This window comes from Staurois parvus, unplaced genomic scaffold, assembly GCF_062004578.1.
Source record: "Staurois parvus isolate SC_StPar_1 unplaced genomic scaffold, SC_StPar_1.0 ptg001004l, whole genome shotgun sequence".
NCBI classification, from domain to species: Eukaryota; Metazoa; Chordata; class Amphibia; order Anura; family Ranidae; genus Staurois; species Staurois parvus.
The window spans coordinates 517985-541922 of NW_028318800.1; the positions used below are offsets into that span (position 1 = coordinate 517985).

The 23938-nt window shown below is 44.9% G+C and overlaps 1 protein-coding gene across 2 annotated transcripts; it reads right to left on the minus strand.

The window, feature by feature from the left end:
- Positions 1-283: 283 nt before the first annotated feature.
- LKAAEAR1 (LKAAEAR motif containing 1) lies at positions 284-23690 on the minus strand. 2 transcript variants are annotated; one of them, XM_089657484.1, is made up of 5 exons: positions 23564-23634; positions 20123-20204; positions 14869-15210; positions 2993-3115; positions 284-731 (listed from the first exon to the last, which is right to left on the minus strand). In XM_089657484.1, the coding sequence occupies exons 2-5, from the start codon at positions 20123-20125 to the stop codon at positions 669-671; spliced, it is 531 nt and encodes a 176-aa protein (XP_089513610.1). In that variant the 5' UTR covers positions 20126-20204; positions 23564-23634; the 3' UTR covers positions 284-668. The 2 variants fall into 2 exon arrangements, with proteins under 2 accessions (XP_089513610.1, XP_089513611.1); XM_089657485.1 differs by lacking the exon at positions 20123-20204 and having other exon boundaries at positions 23564-23690.
- Positions 23691-23938: the final 248 nt, after the last annotated feature.

Below are 23938 nucleotides of genomic sequence, written 5' to 3' on the forward strand. Positions count from 1 at the left end.
CCAACGACGTCACTGAAGATGCAGCCTATCCATTTATTAGAGATCAGTGACATCACTGAGAATGCAGCCTATCCATTCACTGGAGACCAATGACATCACTGAGAATGCAGCCTATCCATTCACTAGAGACCAGTGACATCCATGAAGATGCAGCCTATCCATTCACTGGAGACCGATGGCATCACTGAGAATGCAGTATCTTCAGTAGGCATACTTCGAATAGAGTCACAGATATCTATCTAACATGTACCTAAATAAACATCATTTGATTTGCAAAATCCCATTTGTGTGTGGAACAAGAACATTTGTATGGCTGATCACCTTTATTAGAAAACTGCGATTATGAAAATTCTCTGCAGAAATTGTAGGTGGGAGTGGTGGGAATTAGCAGGCATTAGAAACTCATCCAGTAGGTGGCACTGAAGTCCAAAGTTACAAGTTCCATATAGGTAATTGGTAAAACTGTATAGATCCACCTGATTGATATAAATGCTGCTGTCTGATGTGTCACAGTGACTCAGGAATGACAAGCCTTATTGACAGCGACATCGTCGGCTCTATGCATAAACAGACTTTAATAGGAAGTGGAGGCGGAAGGACACAGTACTGGAATACAGTGGAATGGAAGGCTTTGTAACGTCGTATGGTTTCTCTGCTCCTGGTCACGGTCATGGGATACGATTAGTTAGCAGCCCTTGGTCGTCCTCTAAGAGATTCTCTACACGTTCCCTCTGTAAAACAACAAAGAGACAGTCAACAGTGCACAGTACACCCCCACCCCACCCCCCTCTTTTAAATATACTTATTTCCTTAAATATTATTAGTATATTACACAAAGGTTATCAGGGAAAACAGGATCATTCTAAATTCTATACCTCGTACTAACCATAGTCACGGAAACATACATGCAGTCATGAATACATACTAGTACACATACAGACACATACTAATGCAGGCCATAGATGGGTCGAAAATCGGCCGATTTTTCTTTAAAAAAAAAATGAAAAATCGGTCGTTCAAGCGGCCGACGTTACCAGCAACGGTAACAAAAAAAAAATAAAAAAAAAATAAAAACCGGCCGATTTTCATCCCGTCTACAGCCGGCAAAAAGGGTCCCTGCAGAGAGCTCCGCTATTTCTTTGACAGTTCCTTGACATTTATAGCGGTTGCAACAATGTATTTGTATCCATTTAGGATACAGATGTTTTTATTCGGAAACAAATAGATACATTGTTGCAACCGATATAAATGTCAAGGAACTGTCAAAGAAATAGCGGAGCTCTCTGCAGGGACACTTTTTGCCAGACTGGAATTCCTCTTCTTCTTCATCCTCCTCTTCATCCTCCTCCTCTTCCTCTTCTTCATCCTCTTCTTCTTTTTGTCTTCCTCTTGCAGGTCACGGCTCATGCGCAGATTTTTTTATCGGTAAAAAGATCGGCCGATTTGCCCATCATTGCCACGAAAATCAGCCGATTTTTTTCCAACTTTACCGATAATAAAAATCTGCCAAAATACCAAAAAACGGCCGAACAATTAGCCCACTAACGATCCAAAAATCGGCCGATTTATTTTCGGCCGAAAAATCGGCCGATTTTTGACCCATCTATGGCCTGCATAAGACCGTTTTAGCTAAATGGTGATTAAACCAGCAGTATGCTTTTGTATTAGAAGAAAGCAGAAGCAGCCAGAGGAATAGCTAATACACAGGTAGCTCCCTTGACAATTCAGCCTAAACTTCCTACATCCCAATACTGTTGTGCTGTGTATAAAATAAACTATTAGAACTATGTTAGAACCGTGCAGACACCTCAATACATGTAATAATCAACAATCAATGTACGAGGGACGTTCAAGTCAAACCGGGACTTTTGAGTTTATATAATAAAAGAATCAATTTCAAGAAGTGGAAACTGCATTTATTTTTTGACATACTCCCCTGCTACATTTATACACTGATTCCAGTGTTTAGCTAATGCCTGGAAAGCTTTGGTATAGAAAGATTTGTCAGTAGACCTGAACCATCCTAGGTCAACCGGCTTCACTTCGTCATCATTGTGTTCACTGTTCCCGCAGAAAGATTCGCCTCTTGTGCGATTACACGTCAGATTACCCAGGATTTGTCAGTACACCTGAACCATCCTAGGTCAGCCAACTTCACTTCGAAATCATTGTGTTCACCGTTTCCGCAGAAAGATTTGCCTCTTGTGAGATTACACGTCAGATTATCCAGGATTTGTCAGTACACCTGAACCATCCTAGGTCAGCCGACTTCACTTCGATATCATTGTGTTCACCGTTTCCGCAGAAAGATTCGTCTCTTGTGCGATTACACGTCAGATTATCCAGGATTTGTCAGTATACCTGAACCATCCTAGGTCAGCCGTCTTCACTTCGTCATCATTGTGTTCACTGTTCCCGCAGAAAGATTCGCCTCTTGTGCGATTACACGGCAGATTATCCAGGATTTGTCAGTACACCTGAACCATCCTAGGTCAACAAGCTTCACCTCGTCATCATTGTGTTCACTGTTCCCGCAGAAAGATTCCTCTCTTGTGCGATTACACGTCAGATTATCCAGGATTTGTCAGTACACCTGAACCATCCTAGGTCAGCCGACTTCACTTCGATATCATTGTGTTCACCGTTTCCGCAGAAAGATTTATCTCTTGTGCGATTACACGGCAGATTATCCAGGATTTGTCAGTACACCTTAACCATCCTAGGCCAGCCTCTGCTTCACTTCGTCATTGTGTTCACCGTTCCCACAGAAAAATTTGTATCTTGTGCGATTACACAGATAACCCACAGATTACCCCCAAGAGCTATAGTGAAGGAGATGAAGTATGTGACACCTACAACATTCAAATGCTTGATTTAATTTTCTATCCTGAATGACATCAGTGTGAATGACCTGGACTCTGACTGGTTGCAGACACACTGCTCCTGTGTTGTGTAGGAGCTCATTTCCATAAACTTACTACTCTGGCCTCACCTGAATTCGCCGTAACGAGTCACGAGTGTCTGCTGTCTGTGTCCTAGGTGGCAGGAAAACTTCCAGTCTGATGGCATCCCGGGCAGTGGGTTGGCAGGAGATGAGATTGTTCAGTTCCTGAGCCTGCAAGATAATGAGCATCGCTGTCAGCAATAAAAACCCAACAGAGGTTCTATGACCTGTCCATTCAACTGCTTTCTGTGTAGGAAAGATTCCCTTCACTTCCTGTACTGTGAAAGGAAATCTGCCTAATAGGAACACAGACAATAATAAAAGTCCAATGAGAGCACCAATCAAACGTCCAAGAGCTTAAAGGTAATTTACTAATAAAACTGATACATGGGAAAATAAAGCCGTTTCGGGGGCCAAACACACTCCCCCCTTCATCAGGGCTTAAGAATTTTGACTGGACTTAGGTGAGCAGAAGCCAAATAAATCTGCATTGGTTGTTTACTACATGGACCAGTTTCAGGAGGGAAGCTTACACACCAATGTAAATGAGTGCAGCAAAGGTCCTTATGTTTGAGGATTCTCAACTCTGAGTCGTTCCCTGTTCCTCCCTGAGTGCGATCCATGTTCTGTGGAGAGCGACCGAACCAGAGCCAGTGTGCCCGGTGACAACCTCAGCAACCCTGACCCTGTGTCTTGTGTTTGGACTAATGAAAACCTGACAAAAGATGCAACCCCCCCAACTCCATCCAAAACTAAAGGAAACATGAAGATGATCTTTATAGGAAACCTCTACTGAAAAAAGCACTGGGCTGCCATGCTGACCTCCTTCTAAGAATACCAGTAACATGGCTGTAACGGAACCGGACCCCGACTGCACTTGGTATTTCTGTTATAATACCGCTTCCCTGTCCGAACACCATCCACGGACACCACTCTTGAAATAAATCAGGAAATAGACTACTTTATTGTAACACGGATACAAGATATATACATTCAAGGGAACAATCCCCCCCTCCCTGCATAATGACACAGGGGGGGCAAACCACATCTAGCAACAAGAGACACATCAGCAGACACCCCCCCCACCAGGCCAATACACAAACACATACATCCCATAATAGCTTGCTCCCAAGCAAGACACACAATAGAACAATGGGATACAACCACATGGCATTAAACAATGAACAACCCCCCACCCCAGCTATACATGTCTACACAATATTATGACATATCACCCTGTACCCCTAACAGGCACAGGGTGACTTACACATAAGAGGGATATGGGGAGCTGAGACAGGTGTCTCCCCACCTCTTCAAAGTGAGCTGTGTTCCATGGGCCCCCCACCCAAAGTGACTCCCGTCACAATGGCTGTCTACTAGGGTTGCCACCTCATCCCTTTAAAACCGAACACATATTAATTACACAGGTTCTGAGGCTAATTTAATGCAGATGAGGCACTGAGTGAGTTTCATTACCACCTTAATCAGCCAAAGAATCTAAAGAAATAATATGTGTTTGGTTTTAAAGGGATGAGGTGGCAACCCCACTGTCTACTGTTCCCTACTGAGTCACTGACCTGGAATAGGCATGCAGACTAGCAAGTCAGAGCATTATACTAGTACCAGGTTACTGCTGCTATTTTCAGAAGTCATAAATGGTAGCCCCCCCACCCCCAGGTTTCAGTCCAGTCAGGACCAGTAAGGGTGCCGGTGTCAGGAATCATCAGCAGAGATAGCCAGATCTGTGTGGCTACACTCGAGAAACTGGAACCAGACTGTATGCTTTAACCACTAGCCTACCGGGCACTTGGGCACTTGTACCCCCTTCCTTACCAGGACAATTTTCAGCTTTCAGCACTGTCGCACTTTGAATGACAATTGTGCGGTCATGCAACATTGTACTCATATGAAATTTTTATCATTTTTTTCCTCACAAATAGAGCTTTCTTTTGGTGGTATTTACTCACTGCTGGGTGTTTTATTTTTTGCACTATAAACAAAAAAAAAGAAGCAAAAAAAAAAAAAAGTTTCTTTGTTTCTATTATAAACTTTTGCAAACAGCTAATTTTTCTCCTTCACTGATATGTGCTGATGAGGCTGCACTGACAGGCAGCACTGATGGGCAGCACTGATGGGCACTGATAGGCGGCACTTATTCGCTGGCACTGATGAGGAGTACTGATAGGCGGCACTGATGAGCTGGCACTGATGATGGGTACTAATAGTCGGCACTGCTGGGCACTGACTGGCGGCACTGCTGGGCTGCACTGATGGGCACAGGTGGGTGGCACTGGTGAGTGGCACTGTTGGGCACCGATCATCAGTGCCGATCCCTGCTCTGACAACTGCCGGTTCTCGGCAGTACTTTCCTCACCCTCTGACAGCGTGAGGAAAGTGCAGCCGAGAACCGGCAATTGCATTTCACGGTGATCAGCGTGTCACTGGACACGGCTGATCACGTGGTAAAAGGCCGTTGTGATTGGCCTTTTACCACATCACGTGATCAGCTGTGTCCGTAAGACACAGTGATCACGGAGATCGCCGGGGGCGCGCAGGAGAGCGTGTTCTGGGAGGACGTCATATGACGGCCTCCCAGAACTGGCCGGCCGCAGTGCAGCATTCATTCGGCTACCTGCAGCCAGCAACTGGTTAAGTGAGATTTATTTACAGTGAAACAAAATCCATCCAAACACCAGCACACATCAAACATAAAAATATAAGCAAACTAAAACCCCAATGACAAAAAAAATCTAACTAGCAACCTAACAGAGTAACAGAAAATATACCTAACAAACTGGCTATATACAATATATACACAAAATGGGGAACACAGATCAACCAAGTACACTGGAGATGAAGGGAACAGATGAGACGGGGGATCAGGAGCAAGAGGAGCAGATAAGAGGCAGCAGAACAAAACACTGGAGCGAGAGGCACTAGTAGTAGGGAGAGGCACTAGTAGGGGTAGTGGGGTTGATTTACTAAAACACCCTTCCAGCAGCCAGCATCAGGTGGAAACTGATTACTGGGATCTGCTGGCTGCTGGGAGACACCCACTGATGGACACCAGAACTACAACCTTCAGCTGTGGGAAGCACCGTGCCATCAGCAGGTGATCTGGGTCCTGACAGCCGGAGGGATTTTCGATATGACAAAGGACATGTGCTTTAAGGCTGACCATACATTATACAATTTTCCAAAACCATATAATAGGAAGTCAAGCCTAAACACAACTGGTATGTGTGACTTTGAACGGTCAAGTTGCGTGACAAGTCGCACTGGTGTGAACCAGGGATTATTGTCAAAGCTTAATTGAACAAGCTGATTGATAGATCACCAAATCTTGCACTCTCTAGTTTTAGTAAATCAACCCCAGTGTATTTCTTGATAATTAATGTGCAATGTCTGATATAGAAACTGAACGCGTTTCAAAAGCTTGCATCTTTAATATTCCAAAAGACTATTAGGCTACGTTCACACTAGCGTTGTGTGCAGGCGGCAGAGAGGCGTTTGGGAAGCGTTTTTACCGCTTCCCAAATGCCTCTGCCAATTCTGCACATTACAGCACATGGTGCTGTTCTAACGGGAGTGTTTGCGTCGCGGCAAAACGAATGCCTCTGGTCGAGCCAGGAGGCTTTGAAGCCTTCTATTCTCGTCTATGGTGCCGCTCCGCAAACGCCCGGCCGGCGTTTGCGGTGCGGTTGCGACACGGTTGCGGGGCGTTTGCGGAGCGGTAACACCACTCAAACTGCATTATAGGCGTTTGTGGGGCGTTATTAACGCTCGGCAAACGCCTAGCAACCGCCGCTAAACCGCGCATGCGGAGCGTTAAAAACCGCTCTGCAAACGCTGCTATAGGGGCGTTTGGCAAGCGTTGGTAAAACAGCACTACCTAACTAAGTGTGAACGAGCCCTAAGTGATGTATGAAAAAAAAAAAAAAACTGCATAGCACTTCACCCAGTGAAATTGCTTGTACATTCATTCTGTGCGAATGGGGCAAAAAAAAACAAATATTATTAGGCTATTAAGACTATGGATTTAAAATGGAAAATACCACATTTTGCTACTCGATAGTGCTTTCTGTCATATGCTTTGTGTAATAGAAATTATTGTAGAAATAATAAAAACAACAACATTTGACCAGCACAGGTAATAGCCTGATAACATTTGTTTTTGTGCACCAGTAGCACAGAACGAAGGTAAATGCACTTTTACTGGGAAAACTGCTATGATATTTTTTTCATTATAAATATTCCCCTTCGTGAAGTTTTTAAAGGTTTCCACCAAACAAAACATATTACCTTCTGTCATTTAAAAGTAAAGTTTCAAGCCATGTCCCGTTCTTTCCAAGAGTTGCAGATTGGAATACTTTTACACTTATATAATGAACATTAATTTAAAAATAAAAACTTTTTGAACGTTTTTTTTTTTTTTAATTAAATGTTGTGTAAAAGCCACGCATTTGAACATCTAACTGCTGAAGAAACTTCTGATGGTGTCATGAATAAAGCTTCCTCCAGTTACATATAAAAACAATCTATATTTCATGATAGATGCTTGTTCCTGAAAAACTGCCTTTTCAATTATTTAGGACTTGTCAGCACCTCCGCAGCCTGAGAGATGACAAGAGCAATTATTCCTAACTGCTTGTACACATTCAAGGTACCTGTTGAATCAGAGGTCTGCTGTGCTTCTGAAAGTGAAAAAACCCTTAAAAAGGAACACAATCAAAGCCAAAAAAAAAGCATGCAGATGGAGGGATGGTAAAAAGTATATGTGACAAGAAGCTGCAGAGCCGCGCAGAAGTACATAGTCCAGCTTGCTGAGGTGTGTTGGATAACGTGACTCCTGCTGGGCGCTGTGATTCCTCCTGTTCACCCCTATGACACCACAGATCTGCCCACCAGAAAGGCAAATACAGACCTTCAGAGTGCTTTTTTTTTTTTTTTTAGAAGTCCACCATAGAATTACGAACATTAAACAGCCATACAATACACTTTGGTAAATGTATAGCACCATGACTCTTGCCTGTGTTCTGCGTGCCTAGCAGTCAGCACTGAAAACTGCCAGACATTTACCAGTGACACCCTGCAACCCATGGTGTCATTCAGCTATCTACATATTTGACAGTGTCAGGTCATAGTGGAAGCGTTTCCCAGTGAGGCTTTGCAATCACAAGACACAGACTGCATGGGGGTTGCTGGCAGATGGCCTACAATTTCTAGTGTCAGTTACTGAACAACCGGAGCATAGACAGAATTCAAACACGGCGCTATGCAGTTATCAACACACATGTGTTTGAAGACTGTTAGCAGTTGTAGGGAAAACGTCCAATCTGACTTTCTTTTCTGGTAACAGGGCTGATTTATAGAAGATGTAAACCTAATCGGCATAATCCCATACAAACTTTAACATGTTAATGTCATTTCAAAAATTACTTTTAATCTTTTTAAAGCTTCTTCTTTAAAATAATACCTGGTGATCCCACTATGAAAGTCCTTGCACAGACACCTCTTGTTATAGGGTAACAATGCTCCTTTCCAGCTTCCAGTTGGGTCCTGTGTTGTCACCCTCTGACATGGATCTCTGATGGAGACCACAAGTGGCAGTTTAAACACACATTACACAGTTACAGTCCACCGTTGTCACCTTTGGGAAACCCACCCTGAGAAATGCCATGCAGCCATGACTGGAGGGCATCTAGCCACAAAGCGGCTGTAAAAATGGCGTAGGAGGTCAGAAGCATTGAGATGTTACAGAGGATGAAAAAAAAGTGGAAGCAAAAATGTTCTTTTTAAAAATTACTTTTTTTTTAATTCAAAGTGCTTTAGCAAACGACTTTTTTTGGTCAGGGTTTAGGTGTGCTTTAAAAGTGGTTGTAAAAGCAGTAGGTTATTTTAATGCATTCTCTGCATTAATGTAAAAAATATTCTTCATTAATCCCCGAAATACTTACCCGAGCCTGATCTCAATCCAGTTCTGGGCCCAAAAATGGCAGCTCCCTCCTCTTTCTTCCTCCTCACTGGAAATGGAGGCAGTAGTGGAGGCCACTGGCTCCTGCTGCGGTCAATCTAATCATGTGAGCAGAGTTGGAGGCGGAGCTAAGCAGTGTTGTGTATGCCAATGGACACACAGAGCCCAGGTTGGAATCAAGCCTGCATGAGCGGTGCCCCCACAGTAAGCGGCTTGCTATGGGGGCACTCAGAAGGGGCCAGAAGCGTTGGCAGCAGACCCCAGAAGCGGAGGATCAGGGTACACAGCAGGTAAGTAGAACATATTTGTTATAAAAAAACAAAAACCTTTACAATCACTTTAAAAACATTGACTTGTGAACAGCAGCTAAGGAACTCCTGGTTTGCATTTTTGTTCCAATTTTTGCCATAATGGTATTGAAGCTGAACCAAAAAAAGAAAAAGAAAAAGAAAAAAAAAAGCTCTTCCCCCACAATGCAACAAACACCATTTCCCCATTTTAAAGCTGGCCATAGATGGATCAAAATTCCTCCAGTTCAGCAGAAACCGGCCTAAGTTTCGATCAGCGTGTCGCCATTTCCGTTTGATAGAAGTTGAATCAAAAGCTGCAGCCAATGGCTGGATGATGCCATCAGAACACAATGTCCCAGTGGGGGGGGGATTTTTCCTGGCTTGTGTGGAAGGAGGAATCGTTTTTTTCCCCTTTCAGGGTCAGTTCACACTACATTTGTTTCAGTTGCTTTTTTTCTGCATCCAAAACGCACAGAAAGTAGGTTCTGTGGTTGTCAATGTTATAGTTCACATCAGTGCTTGCAGTTCCAGTGCGTTCCGGTTGCAAAAAAAAAAAAAGTAGAACAGGCTGCATTTTTTTCTGCACAGAACTGCACTGGAATGAAGTAAAACGCAGCAAAAAACGCACATAATTAAACTGAAGAAAAAGAGGAGAAAAAATTAACTGGAATGCATAAAAAATGAACTGGAACGCGTTAAAAACGCATCCGGAACATATTTGGACTGCGTTTCTATAGTGTGAACCAGTCCTTAGCCTGCTGGTTGAACAAAAGAAAAAACGACTTATCTATGGCCTGCTTTAAGCCCTGTACACATGGGCCAAAAATCAGCTGAAATTGGCTGGTGTAGCAGGAACTGGCTGACTTTCACCCCATGTACATTGCTGACTGTTCTACAGAAGCCATTCTCATGACTGGCTTGTGTCAAATGAGCATGCTGGAAAACAAGCATCTGATCAGCACTGCCAGCCAATGCCTGCCAGTGCTGCTCAGTGTCTTCTGGAGAAGGGGGGGGGGTCCCCCTATCAGAATACAAGGGCACAGCGGGCGATCGCCACACCAACATCGCTTGTGTTGGTACGACGATCTCTCTCTTTTTTTTTAATAATTTGTTCAGCCTTCTGAGTTGAACGAAAGAGAACTTCTAGTGTTTACTAGGCTTTAGACCAGCAATGGGCAAACTACGGCCCGCCGGACCTTTTAATCCGGCCCGCGGAGCGTGATACTGTCAGGATGGCTGTCAGGATGTGTGTAGGCGGGGAAGCGTGACGAACGTGAGGGGAGCTAGGCTCCTTTCACAGTCCGCCCTGAAGACCGGAACGGCGCGTGAACACGGTGAGAGGAACGCGCAGAGCAAAGGTAAGTAAATTGACACAGGGGGGACTTGGGGACTTAATATGGGGGATGAATTAATATGGGGAATGAATTACTATATGGGGGATGAATTACTATATGGGGGATGAATTACTATATGGGGGGATGAATTACTATGGGGGATGAATTACTATAGGGGGGATGAATTACTATATGGGGGATGAATTACTATAGGGGGGATGAATTACTATAGGGGATGAATTACTATAGGGGGGATGAATTACTATGGGGGATGAATTACTATATGGGGGATGAATTACTATATGGGGGATGAATTACTATGGGGGATGAATTACTATGGGAGATGAATTACTATGGGGGATGAATTACTATATGGGGGATGAATTACTATAGGGGGGGATGAATTACTATATGGGGGATGAATTACTATATGGGGGATGAATTACTATATGGGGGATGAATTACTATACGGGGAATGAATTACTATACGGGGAATGAATTACTATACGGGGGATGAATTACTATACGGGGGATGAATTACTATATGGGGGATGAATTACTATATGGGGGATGAATTACTATGGGGGATTAATTACTATATGGGGGATGAATTACTATATGGGGGATTAATTACTATGCTTACTATGGGGGAATATTACTATACTTACTATGGATGACACATACACATCATTCATCTACTCTTGGTCCGGCCCCCGGGTCCAATATATGAACCCATTGCGGCCCTCAAGTCAAAAAGTTTTCCCACCCCTGCTTTAGGCTGTGTAAGATGTACTGTGAGTTAGCGTGATGAAGGAATAAAGAGGAAAGGAAGACTTCATTAATGAAGCAGGAATGTACTGGCTCTGCATTTTCCTGACTCTCTGATTACAAGGAGAGGTGGTGTTCTCATATTTTAGGGAAAGTAAAGATTTTTTTAAATGTATTGACAGCATATACATAGATAAAAAAATATGGTAGGTAAAAAAAAAAAAAAAATCATAGCTTATGGTATGAACAGCCTGGGATTGCAGAAAGGAGGGGAGGGGTCAACATTCCTGGCCCAGTCTCAGTGATATTTTAGGCGCAAGTGACATCACAAAGATAAAGGGGAGGCGGGGCTTCCTATTTTGGCTTACTAAAAATAGCTGCAGTGGGGATCTCAGAAGGAAACATGGGAGACATTCCAGATGCTTTGGAAGTTACGGGTCAAGCAAAATCACTGCAATCCTGAAGGCATTAACCCTGCGCTCTCTGATATAGCTCTAGCCTGAGCATGTAAGGGATCATGTACACAGCCACCAGAAGCAAGTCAAATACAGAGAGCTTACAGGGGCTTCTGAGCGGTTTTTGCATTTACGTTGACTTGGAGGAAAACAAGCACAAATTCCAGGCATGGTATATTTTTACATAGTTACATTGGTCCAACCTGCACCTCCTTACCTACTATACACAATACCTGGCCAATGCCCCTGGAATCTGGAAATCTCTAAAGTAGCCAACACAACTTCGCTGGCGTCAGGGGGAGCAGCAGCGCCCCATCGCTGCCGTCAGGGGGAGCAGCAGCGCCCCATTGTTGGCGTCAGGGGGAGCAGCAGCGCCCCATCGCTGCCGTCAGGGGGAGCAGCAGCGCCCCATCGCTGCCGTCAGGGGGAGCAGCAGCGCCCCATCGCTGCCGTCAGGGGGAGCAGCAGCGCCCCATCGCTGCCGTCAGGGGGAGCAGCAGCGCCCCATCGCTGCCGTCAGGGGGAGGAATAGTGTCTTGCATCAGTTATAGAAAAAGTGCCCCAAGGGCCGGATAAAGGCAAGTAAACAGCCAGATCCAGCCCTAGGGCCACAGTTTGGAGACCACTGTTCTAAATTAATGCAAAGCATTCTCTGATTGGACAAGGGGAGAGGTGAGGTGGTGATGTCATCCACTCAATTTCATTCAGAGAACACTTTGCATTCATTCAGAAAATGCACAGCCTTCTCTGAATGGCGCTCACGCTGAGAGGCCGACCTCCTGTTTATTGTTCAGCATGCACAAGCCTTTAGTACTACTTTCCCAATGCTATGCTGTCAATGGAGCACAAGTATGTAGACAGTAAATGGCAGAAGTGGATTAGCAGTACTGAGCTACAAAAAAAGAAAACATGCCAGCTTCTTGATACACAGTGCATAAACTAAATGTTTTCCATTTAGGGTTTACATTTTCTAACTATGACCAGTATATCCTGTCCACAAAAACATGTAAAAGCCATGTGACCAAGCCACAAACTTGCCCAAGGGTGACTGTCACTTCTGCTTATGAAATACACTTTGCGAGCGCACTCTGACCCACTGGAACACACAGAAGCTTCTGTCAATTTATCTAAAAGCTCTGAGACCTCTTGAGTGAGCACAAGTGCTGTATTTATGGTAGACTGCAATGAAAGGCTGGTGCCTTCTCCTCCACAATCTGGTTGCTGTGTGTTTATGGAAATAGGGAAGAAACAGCCCCGCTTGACCCGTCAAAGCCTGTTTATTGTAGAGCATGCACCACCTAATTCAGGCTTAGCACAACCATGCAAGGAGAGAGTCTAGAAGAACTAGAAGACAACTTTAAAAATACTGGAAAGTCCAGCACTGCCTTCATAAGAACATACACTATATTGCCAAAAGTATCGGGCCGCCTGCCCTTACACACACATCACCTTTAATGGCCTCCCAGTCTTCGTCCGTAGGGTTCAATATTGAGTTGGCCCCGCTCTTTGCAGCTATAACAGCTTCAACTCTTCTGGGAAGGCCGTCCACAAGGTTTAGGAGGGTGTCTATGGGAAGGTTGGACCATTCTTCCAAAAGTGCATTTGTCAGGTCAGGCACTGATGTCGGGGGAGGAGGCCTGGCTCGCAGTCTCCGCTCTAATTCATCCTAAAGTGTTCTGTCGGGTTGAGATCAGGACTCTGTGCAGGACAGTCAAGTTCCTCCACCCCAAACTGGCTCCTCCATGTCTTTATGGATCTTGCCTTGTGCACTGGTGAGCAGTCATGTTGGAACAGGAAGGGGCCGTCCCCAAACTCTTTCCACAAAGTTCGGAGCATGAAATTGTCCAAAATGTCTTGGTATGCTGACACCTTAAGAGTTCCCATCACTGGAACTAGGGGGCCAAGCCCAACCCCTGAAAAACAATCCCACACCATAATCCCCCCTCCACCAAACTTTACATTTGGCACAATGCAGTCAAGCAAGTACCGTTCCCCTGGCAATCGCCAAACCCAGACACATCCATTGGATTGCCAGACAGAGAAGCATGACTGGTCCCTCCAGAGAACACGTCTCCTCTGCTCTAGAGTCCAGTGGCTGCGTGCTTTACACCACGGCATCTGACGCTTTGCATTGCACTTGGTGATGTAAGGCTTGGATGCAGCTGCTCGGCCATGGAAACCCATTCCATGAAGCTCTCTACGCACTGTTGTTTTGCTAATCTGAAAGCCACACCAAGTTTGGAGGTCTTTAGCTATTGACTCTGCAGGCAGTTGGCGACTTCTGTGCACTGTGCGCTTCAGCATGCGCTGACCCCGCTCTGTCATTTTACATAGTCTACCACTTGGTGGCTGAGTTGCTGTTGTTCCCAGTTGCTTCCACTTTGTTATAATCCCACTAACAGTTGAGCGTGGAATATTTAGTAGCCAGGAAATGTCACGGATGGACTTATTGCCCAGGTGACCACCTATCACAGGACCACGCTTGGAGTCACTGAGCTCCTGAGAGCGACCCATTCTTTCACCAATGTTTGTAGAAGCAGTCTGCATGCCTACATGCTTGATTGTATACACCTGTGTTCATGAAGGTGACTGGAACCTGAATCCAATGATTTGGAGGGCTGGCCCAATAATTTTGGCAATATAGTGTATATAATGGTATTCATACAGACTGCACTCGGTCTTTTTCCCATTCTGCTCTCACAGCTTACAGTGCAGAGCTTGTCAATCGGGGTTACACACAACACACTGTCTATAACATTTAATCCGTCTAGCACAAGCACAGATGGTACTTTGAAGCTGTGAAGGATGAGAATGATAGCCCTGAAGCTTGCACAATTTTACACCAGCAATAAAGGCAGCACATAAACATCCGGGAAGAATCCTTTTAAGGCCAGTAAACACTAATGAACAATTCTGACAATGAACTCCTGACCCTCTGTATACATTGTTTAATCACAAATAATTTTGGCACTAATTCTCCCAGCAGGACTAATCTGCTAGCACTCTAAAAACATCAATAAAGCTGACATGCAAACATTTTTAGTTCTATCAGCAGATAAAATTGGATCTTTGGAAACCTCGTGGGATACATAAAACATCTTACTCTCATGCACTGGAAGCGGAATCTCATCAGGCGGATACGGTTTCGAGCCTCTGCGGCCTTCAGCTGGCCCACCACCTTGGCCTGCCTCTCCTGCTCAAGGTTTGGGACCTGTTTTCGGGTCTCTGCCTGGGATTGGAGGGCGTGTTCTCGCAGCCGGTTCTGGGTGATGGCTATTGATGCGGCTACTGATTTGCTAGGATGCTCATAAGCCAAGTATCTGGCACGTTGCATGGGGTCCATCTTTCCCTGGTTGCCACCTTTCTTCAACGGTTTGGTTTTAGGTTGACCATTATTTGACGCCATTTGTATTTTTTGCAGTATGTTCAAAACAGAAGGCAGTTCCTGCAATAAAAGCAGAACATTAGGATTTCCTACACAATAAGATCATAGGGGTAAGAAATCCTAAAATACCGGTCCTAAAAAAAATGCGGCTCCAGCTTCAGTTTAGTGCAGGTTAAAGTGTTTGTAAACCCCAACATATTCCCAGTGAAGCGACTGATCTCAGGTGATACACAAATCCTCCTACATAAGCTGTACCTGTTTATCTGCAGCCGTCTTTCCCCTACATCCAAAGTGCAGATTTTACATAAGATCTCTCAGCTCTGAAAAGGGGGCGGGCAGCTGCAGTTACATTCAGTGAGGAAAGATCTGAGAGCTGATTGGAGGGAAGGGACACACTTCCTCCACACAGCACACAGGAACTGAACTGAATCACAGGTTGCTCCCTTTCCTCTCACCACCATTTGTCTCTAGGTGTCAGGAAACTGGTCAGAAGTGATTCATGCTGATAGCAGAGGAAGGAGGCAGCAGACAGAGATGACACTTATGCAGGCCATAGATGGGTCGAAAATCAGCCGATTTTTCGGATTGTTAGTGGGCTAATTGTTCGGCCATTTTTCGGTATTTTGGCAGATTTTTTTTATCGGTGAAGTTGGAAAAAAAATCGGCCGATTTTCGCGGCAATGATGGGCAAATCGGCCGATCTTTTTACCGATAAAAAAATCTGCACATGAGCCGTGACCTGCAAGAGGAAGACAAAAAGAAGAAGAAAAAAGAAGAAGAGGATGAAGAAGAACAAGAAGAGGATGAAGAAGAACAAGAAGAGGATGAAGAAGAGGAAGAAGAAGAGGAAGAAGAAGAGGAAGAAGAGGACGAAGAAGAGGACGAAGAAGAGGACAAAGAAGAAGAGGATGAAGAAGAGGAGGAAGAAGAGGAGGAAGAAGAATAGGAAGAAGAGGAGGAAGAAGAAGAGGATGAAGAAGAAGAAGAAGAAGAGGAGGAAGAAGAAGAGGATGAAGAAGAAGAGGATGAAGAAGAAGAAGAAGAGGATGAAGAAGAAGAAGAGGATGAAGAAGAGGATGAAGAAGAAGAAGAGGATGAAGAAGAGGAGGATGAAGAAGAAGAGGATGAAGAAGAAGCGGAATTCCAGTCCAGCAAAAAATGTCCCTGCAGAGAGCTCCACTATTTCTTTGACAGTTCTTTGACATTTATAGCGGTTGCAACAATGTATCTATTTGTTTCCGAATAAAAACATCTGTATCCTAAATGGATACAACTACATTGTTGCAACTGCTATAAATGTCAAGGAACTGTCAAAGAAATAGCGGAGCTCTCTGCAGGGACCCTTTTTGCCGGCTGTAAATGGGATGAAAATCGGCCGATTTTTTTTACCGTTGCTGGTAACGTCGGCCGCTTGAACGACCGATTTTTCGTTTTTTTTAAAGAAAAATCGGCCGATTTTCGACCCATCTATGGCCTGCATAAGTGTTCTGGATCGAGGCAAGTATACACTATAGAGGGATATGCCTTGTTCATATTTCATGTCTGCGGTCTACAACCCACTTTAAGTTGATTTCTGCTGAAGGTAAGAATTAGGCATTCTAAATTCTGATTCTCCCCTTCAGTACAGCTCATCTGATCTAGTATTTTGGTTATTTGATAAGTACGGAAGTAGTGTGGAGCAGCATTTTCTCCAGAGAAGGTATTTCCGGTGTTCTGCTATTCTTTTATTTATTCATCCCTGCGAGAAAATATATATGTTAATACTTGAATATACACTCACTGGTCACTTTATTAGGTACACCTGTTCAATTGATTGGTAACACAAATTGCTAATTATCCAATCACATGGCAGAAACTCAGTGCATTTAGGCATGTAGACGTGGTGATGACGACCTTCTGAAGTTCAAACCGAGCATCAGAATGGGGAGGAAAGGGGATTTAAGTAACTTTCTACATGGCATGGTTGTTTGTGTCAAATGGCTTGGTCTGAATATTTAAAAAACTGCTGATCTACTGGGATTTTCACTCTTAACCATCTCTAGGTTTTACAGAGAATGGTCTGAAAAAGAAAAAATATCCAGTGTGCGGCAATGGTGTGGACGAAAGTGCCTTGTGGATGTCAGAGGAGAATGGGCAGACTGGTTTAGCTATCACATCAAAAAAGCAACGGAACACACGTCCTTATTTAAATTGAAGAAAATAGAGAGGGGAATAAATGAACCGGAACACATCAAAAACGCACTGGAACACATAAAAAATGCATAAAAAAGGCAGCAAAATGCACCAAAAACATGTCAAAAATGCATCCGGAATGCATCTGGACTGCGTTTCTGTGGTTTGAACCATCCCTAAGGGAGCCCTGATATCAGCATATACCCGGTAGGAGCTTTATTTGTATGCCAAACACAGTATTCCAAATGCACACATTCCTGAGAAACGGCTGTGGATGTTAGTGGGTGCTGCAGTGACTACCAGTCGGAAACGGTAGACATTCAAAGTGGAAGATATGTCACCAGCACACCAGGAGTCTTTAAATGGGTCCAAAGCTTTATTCAGCAATTACATTGTATTTACAGAACGTTTCGGAGCCACGCAGTGCCCCTTCATCAGGCTTGTGATAGTCACATGCTTGATGGAAATATGATGTGAATGCTGAAAAAAGCTTTGGACCCAAAGCTGAGCACCTGCCCCATAGCAACCAATCATCTTCCAAAGATGGAATCCTCATTGGTCGCTAAGGATTGGTAGATTGCTACAGCTTCACTGTAACTGCAGTTTTCTTTGCAGAAATCCAATACGTTTTGGATTTTGACCTTGAATTCTGCATGAATTCTAGATCCTCTTAAATAAAAATGGATTCAAAAAGAAAGAGGTAAAAAGCTTGGCTCTGCGAGCAAGTTGGAGATTTCTTCCGGGAAATCTTTAAATAGGCTCGTTGTCCCGGTTCACTAAACACTGCGAGGATTATTTGTCTTAGCGGAACAGAACAGATTTGTTGAAAATTCGCTGTAGGGTTTTGCTTTCTGCGAGGAAGACCTCCTGACCCCCTAGAGAACAGCCGCTAGGGGTGAAAACAGCTCAGCACATCGCGGACAAACCGTTACTCCTGCGGAGCATGGAGGAAATACATCTGAGATAGTTGCTGTGCGAATCATTAAAATCAAAGTGGATGAAGAGCGCAGATGTACGTGGCCTGGGAGGGAAATAGACGGCTTTCAAGCTGAGAACAATCGTGTAGAACAAAATGTGTAGGAGGTAATTCAGGCTGGGGCCACCAGGTTTACATACTATCTGTACTCTGCAAGAATGTTTCAGTTACAAACTTAGTTCCCTCAGTACACCGCACCTGATTATAAAGACAAAGGGGTTGATTTACTAAAACTGGAGATCGCAAGATCTGACTGCATAGGAACCAATCAGCTTTCAGGTTTTTTTATCAAAGCTTAATTGGACAAATTGAAGTTAGAAGCTGATTGGATACCATGCACAGCTGCACCAGATTTTGCACTCTCCAGTCTTACCCTAGGTTCACATATGTGTGGGTGGTGCCGCTGTGGATCCGCACAAAAATCCGTGCAGCTGCACCACACGCACAGAGGAGTGCGGACCTGCGGGCGGGTGACATTAGTTCTAATGGCACGCCGCCCGCACTGGAAAACGCAACCATACTGGCAACCGAGGTTCCCGTGCTGGCTGCGTTTTCCAAACAAGGGCAGGGACTTCTTTCCCTGCGTGTCACGGGCACGGGAGTCCATTCAAATGAGTGGGCTCTCGTGCCCGTGCAAAACGCGGCCCGCACGGCCACATAGATGTGAACTGGGGTCAGTAAATCTACCCCTCTGTAAGGCTAGGTTCACATATGTGCGGGTGGTGCCGCCAGGGACGTATTTACCACAAGGCAAACAAAGCACTTGCCTAGGGCGGCATTTTTCAGGGGGGCAGCACCTCCCCCCAGAAGAAGAGATGAAAAAAAGGACATGTGTACCATGGGTACCAGGTGGGACCCGAGAGAGGCTGAGGGCTGCTTGATGGTGTATGTAGATGGTTATGAAAAGCTCTTCCGGGTGGGGGGCAGGGGTTTTGTTGTTCAATGTCAGACTCTCTCCATGGGAGGGGGGAGGGGGAAGGGGGGGTGTTGGTCGATGTCTGTGGGGGCAGACGATTTTTGTTTTGCCTAGGGCAGCAAAAAACCTGAATACACCACTGGGTGCAGCTGCGGATCCGCACACAAATAAGTGCAGCTGCACCACACGCACAGAGGAATGGAGTTTGCATGTTCTCCCTGGGTTTTCAGGTTTTCTCCCACAGTCCAAAGAAATGAAGGTTAATTGGCTCTTGTTTACATTGGTCTTAGTATGTGTGTACAAATTGATGTGGACATGTGTTATTGCAGTGTTTCTCAACTCCAGTCCTCATGGACCCCCAACAGGTCATGTTTTCAGGATTTCCCTCAGATGAAACAGCTGTGGTAATTACTAAGGCAGTGAAACTGATCAAATCACCTGTGCAAAATAATGCAAATCCTGAAAACATGACCTGTTGGGGGTCCATGAGGACTGGAGTTGAGAAACACTGTGTTATTGGAAGGGTTGAAGAAAGACTTGGCAACCTACAAATTTTACCTGGCGGCCAAGAAAATTTGTATGAAAAAGGCAGACATGGGGGTTGATGTACTAAAACTAGAGCGCTCAGAATCTGGCGCAGTTGTACATGGTAGCCAATCTTGTGCATGGTAGCCAGCTTCTAACTTCAGCTTGTTCAATAATGATTTGACAGTAAAACCTGGAAGCTGATTGGTTTGTATGCAGAGCAGCTCCAGATTTTGCACTCTCCGGCTTTAGTAAGTCTCCCCGAGATTTGGATACTGCATAGATATACACATACACTGCTAACGGGTCCTCTCCAGAAACAGGATCAAGTCCCTAGACAAATGTTTCCATGGTGTCATTGACAAAACTCTTCTCCCACTTACCATGATCTGATTGGCTGTCTAAGCTATCCAGCAACCGGTACAGCCAATCATCCCTTCATCACCAGGTGAAAAGTGATTTGTGCTTCAAAAAAAAAAAAAAAACAGCCATGTTCATGTGCACAGGTACTTGTGGAAAAAAAATGTGCAAGAAGAGAGAGACAGAAGGAGATACATAATAACATAAACCTGACCCTGATTACATTTTTCTGCTACAACAGTGTTAATTATTAATACCCCCCAGAGGCTGTCACATCACAGCCCCGTGTTCTCACCTCCACATGCACATGGTGTGTTTTGTTTTTGTAATGAAAATGCAAATGTGCTTTTGTTTTCATCCGTACGCTAATGTGCGCCCAGGACCGAAAACTGTTCCTGTTAGGAGAGCAACGCTGTGTTAATCTAATTACATGAAGCAAACAGAGAGGCTGTGTTGTCTGATGACACGGGAGTGAATACAGAGCCCAGCACTGTCTGCTTCCATCCTGGATAATTAATAGCGCCGTGGTGAACTGACAATTCCGGCAGCCCAATTAAATGGGATTTTTTTTTCTGTGAATAACGGAAAGTGCCCATTAAATAGGCAAAGTTGTAGGTGCAGCATAAATAGGATACTACGGGCTTGTACAAAATACTAGAACGAGTATATTCGGTGCTCTGAGCAGCCAGCAACGGGTTAACTGCAAGAGTGACTATTGAAATCTGCCATCTCCATCATTTATATTTCACATGTTTGATAGTCTAATATTACAGATACTTAATGTGCGCATGCTGTGTGTATTATACATCACTTTCTGCATCTATTGTGGTTTCTGGACAATTATGTGTTGCTATGATGATTCTATATTCAGCACTCAGTACAGCTTTTCTCAACCTTCTCGTGTCCTTGGGTTTGTTAGGTCTCGGGAAATCCCTGCTAAAAATCATATCTACCGCCCATGGCTCATTAGTATGATCAGTGAGTTGTAGAGGTAATAATAAGAGGAATAAGGGAAGCAATGTACTTCATGTATTTTCCATCCAGAAAGTATAACATTTTAACACCACTGGTCCGTGGGAAGAACGTCCTTTACATTGGTGGTCAGTGGGAAGAATGTCCCTTACATTGGAGGTCAGTGGGAAGAATGTCCCTTACATTGGTGGTCAGTGGGAAGAATGTCCCTTACATTGGAGGTCAGTGGGAAGAATGTCCCTTACATTGGTGGTCAGTGGGAAGAATGTCCCTTACATTGGAGGTCAGTGGGAAGAACATCCTTTACATTGGGGGTCAGTGGGAAGAATGCCCCTTACATTGGGGGTCAGTGGGAAGAATGCCCCTTACATTGGGGGTCAGTGGGAAGAATGCCCCTTACATTGGGGGTCAGTGGGAAGAATGTCCCTTACATTGGAGGTCAGTGGGAAGAACATCCTTTACATTGGGGGTCAGTGGGAAGAATGTCCCTTACATTGGTGGTCAGTGGGAAGAATGTCCCTTACATTGGGGGTCAGTGGGAAGAATGCCCCTTACATTGGTGGTCAGTGGGAAGAATGTCCCTTACATTGGAGGTCAGTGGGAAGAATGCCCCTTACATTGGAGGTCAGTGGGAAGAACATCCTTTACATTGGGGGTCAGTGGGAAGAATGTCCCTTACATTGGTGGTCAGTGGGAAGAATGTCCCTTACATTGGGGGTCAGTGGGAAGAATGTCCCTTACATTGGTGATCAGTGGGAGGAATGTCCCTTACATTGGGGGTCAGTGGGAAGAATGTCCCTTACATTGGGGGTCAGTGGGAAGAATGTCCCTTACATTGGGGGTCAGTGGGAAGAATGTCCCTTACATTGGGGGTCAGTGGGAAGAATGTCCCTTACATTGGTGATCAGTGGGAGGAATGTCCCTTACATTGGGGGTCAGTGGGAAGAATGTCCCTTACATTGGGGGTCAGTGGGAAGATAGTCCCTTACATTGGGGGTCAGTGGGAAGATAGTCCCTTACATTGGGGGTCAGTGGGAAGAATGTCCCTTACATTGGTGATCAGTGGGAAGAATGTCCCTTACATTGGAGGTCAGTGGGAAGAATGTCCCTTACATTGGGGGTCAGTGGGAAGAATGTCCCTTACATTGGAGGTCAGTGGGAAGAATGTCCCTTACATTGGTGGTCAGTGGGAAGAATGTCCCTTACATTGGGGGTCAGTGGGAAGAATGTCCCTTACATTGGGGGTCAGTGGGAAGAATGTCCCTTACATTGGGGGTCAGTGAGAATGTCCCTCACATTGGTGGTCAGTGGGAAGAATGTCCCTTACATTGGGGGTCAGTGAGAACGTCCCTCACATTGGAGGTCAGTGAGAAGAATGTCCCTCACATTGGTGATCAGTGAGAAGAATGTCCCTTACATTGGGGGTCCGTGGGAAGAATGTCCCTTACATTGGGGGTCCGTGGGAAGAATGTCCCTTACATTGGGGGTCCGTGGGAAGAATGTCCCTTACATTGGGGGTCCGTGGGAAGAATGTCCCTTACATTGGTAGTCAATGGGAAAAATGTCCTTTACATTGGGGGTCAGTGGGAACAAATAAAAAAGATAAAAACTTCATTTGGCTACAGTGTTGCATGACCGCACAATTGTTATTCAAAGTGCGACAGCACTGAAAGCTGAACATTGGCCTGGGCAGGAAGGGGGTGAAAGTGCCTGGTATTGAAGTGGTTAAATATTGACATGTTTGGTATCTATGCACTCGACACTATACCATCTTTTATATTTAAAATAAAAAAATTAGGGATCATACTGGTGTTTGTGTGCGCTAATTCAGTGAAGTGTGTTTATTCCTGAAAACTTGTATTAGCTAAACGGCTGCGCAAATACTGTGAGACGTCATAAAAAAACGGCAACAGCCGCCATTTTATTCTCCCCGGGTCTCTGCTTTCAGGAAATACGAGGGTTCTTCTAAAAGTTTCCACGCTTTTTAAAACTTAATTCATGTGACAAAAGTGCAGCAACCTTTTGAAGACCCTTCGTATATCATGTTTAGGGGGTCCTGCTTTTTTTTTTTTTTTTTTTGCTAGACAACGACTTGGGACCCCATTGTCATTGTTCAGCAAAAAAAAAAAGCAAATCATAACATATATGTGAGAGATGATAGAATCGCTTGGGACGGCAAGCGGGTAAACGGTGGACTCCCTCCAGTGGATGGAAACCCTAGCTGGGCCAGGGACACGTCCTTTATTGCTGTCTGAACACTTCCCCCAGTGCCTGAAACATGTCAGTGTGAAAAGATAAGGAAGTGGTGAGATCTGAGCGCGTCGCTCACCCTGGCCTGGTGTCTCCTCTCTCCATTCAGCAGCCAGTGGCAGTGCTCCTCCTGACCTCCTGGGCTGTGAGGAGGTTCTATAGGACAGAATAGGTCACATAGGATGCCCAGGCTCACCACCAGAAATACAATCTGTAAAGGCTGACAGCTGGGATTTCTTTACCTACTGCGGCCTCTCTCGGGTACCACACCCGTCCTCCCGTACTCCTCAGGCCGCCATGACACTTCTGTTGCCAAACGTTGCCGAGGAAACCAGGTAACCAGGCGAACTTCCCGCCTCTGCGCCCACGTGACTCCTCGCCAACCAATGGCGGCGCCGCTGAGCGGAGTTGTGGACGGGGCGGGGCTTGTGCTGTGAGGAGAAGTGAGGCCGGTTGGGGAGATGGCTGATGATGTACAGGTCGCTCTCTGAAGTGACAGGGCTACCATGTTATTAAAGACTGTGAAGCTCCTTAAACATGTCCTCAGTATTCCAATCAATGCTAATAAGAGGATAAAATACAATAAACACAGCTTTATACATAATGATCACACCTTC

Excerpts from the sequence above, each read along its gene's own strand:
- LKAAEAR1 (XM_089657484.1), bottom strand. Across the intron at positions 3,116-14,868 it reads TCCGCTTCCAGTGCATGAGA|GCTCAGGAACTGAACAATCT; the intron begins GTAAGATGTTTT and ends ATTATCTTGCAG. Across the intron at positions 732-2,992 it reads ACTCGTTACGGCGAATTCAG|AGGGAACGTGTAGAGAATCT; the intron begins GTGAGGCCAGAG and ends GTTGTTTTACAG.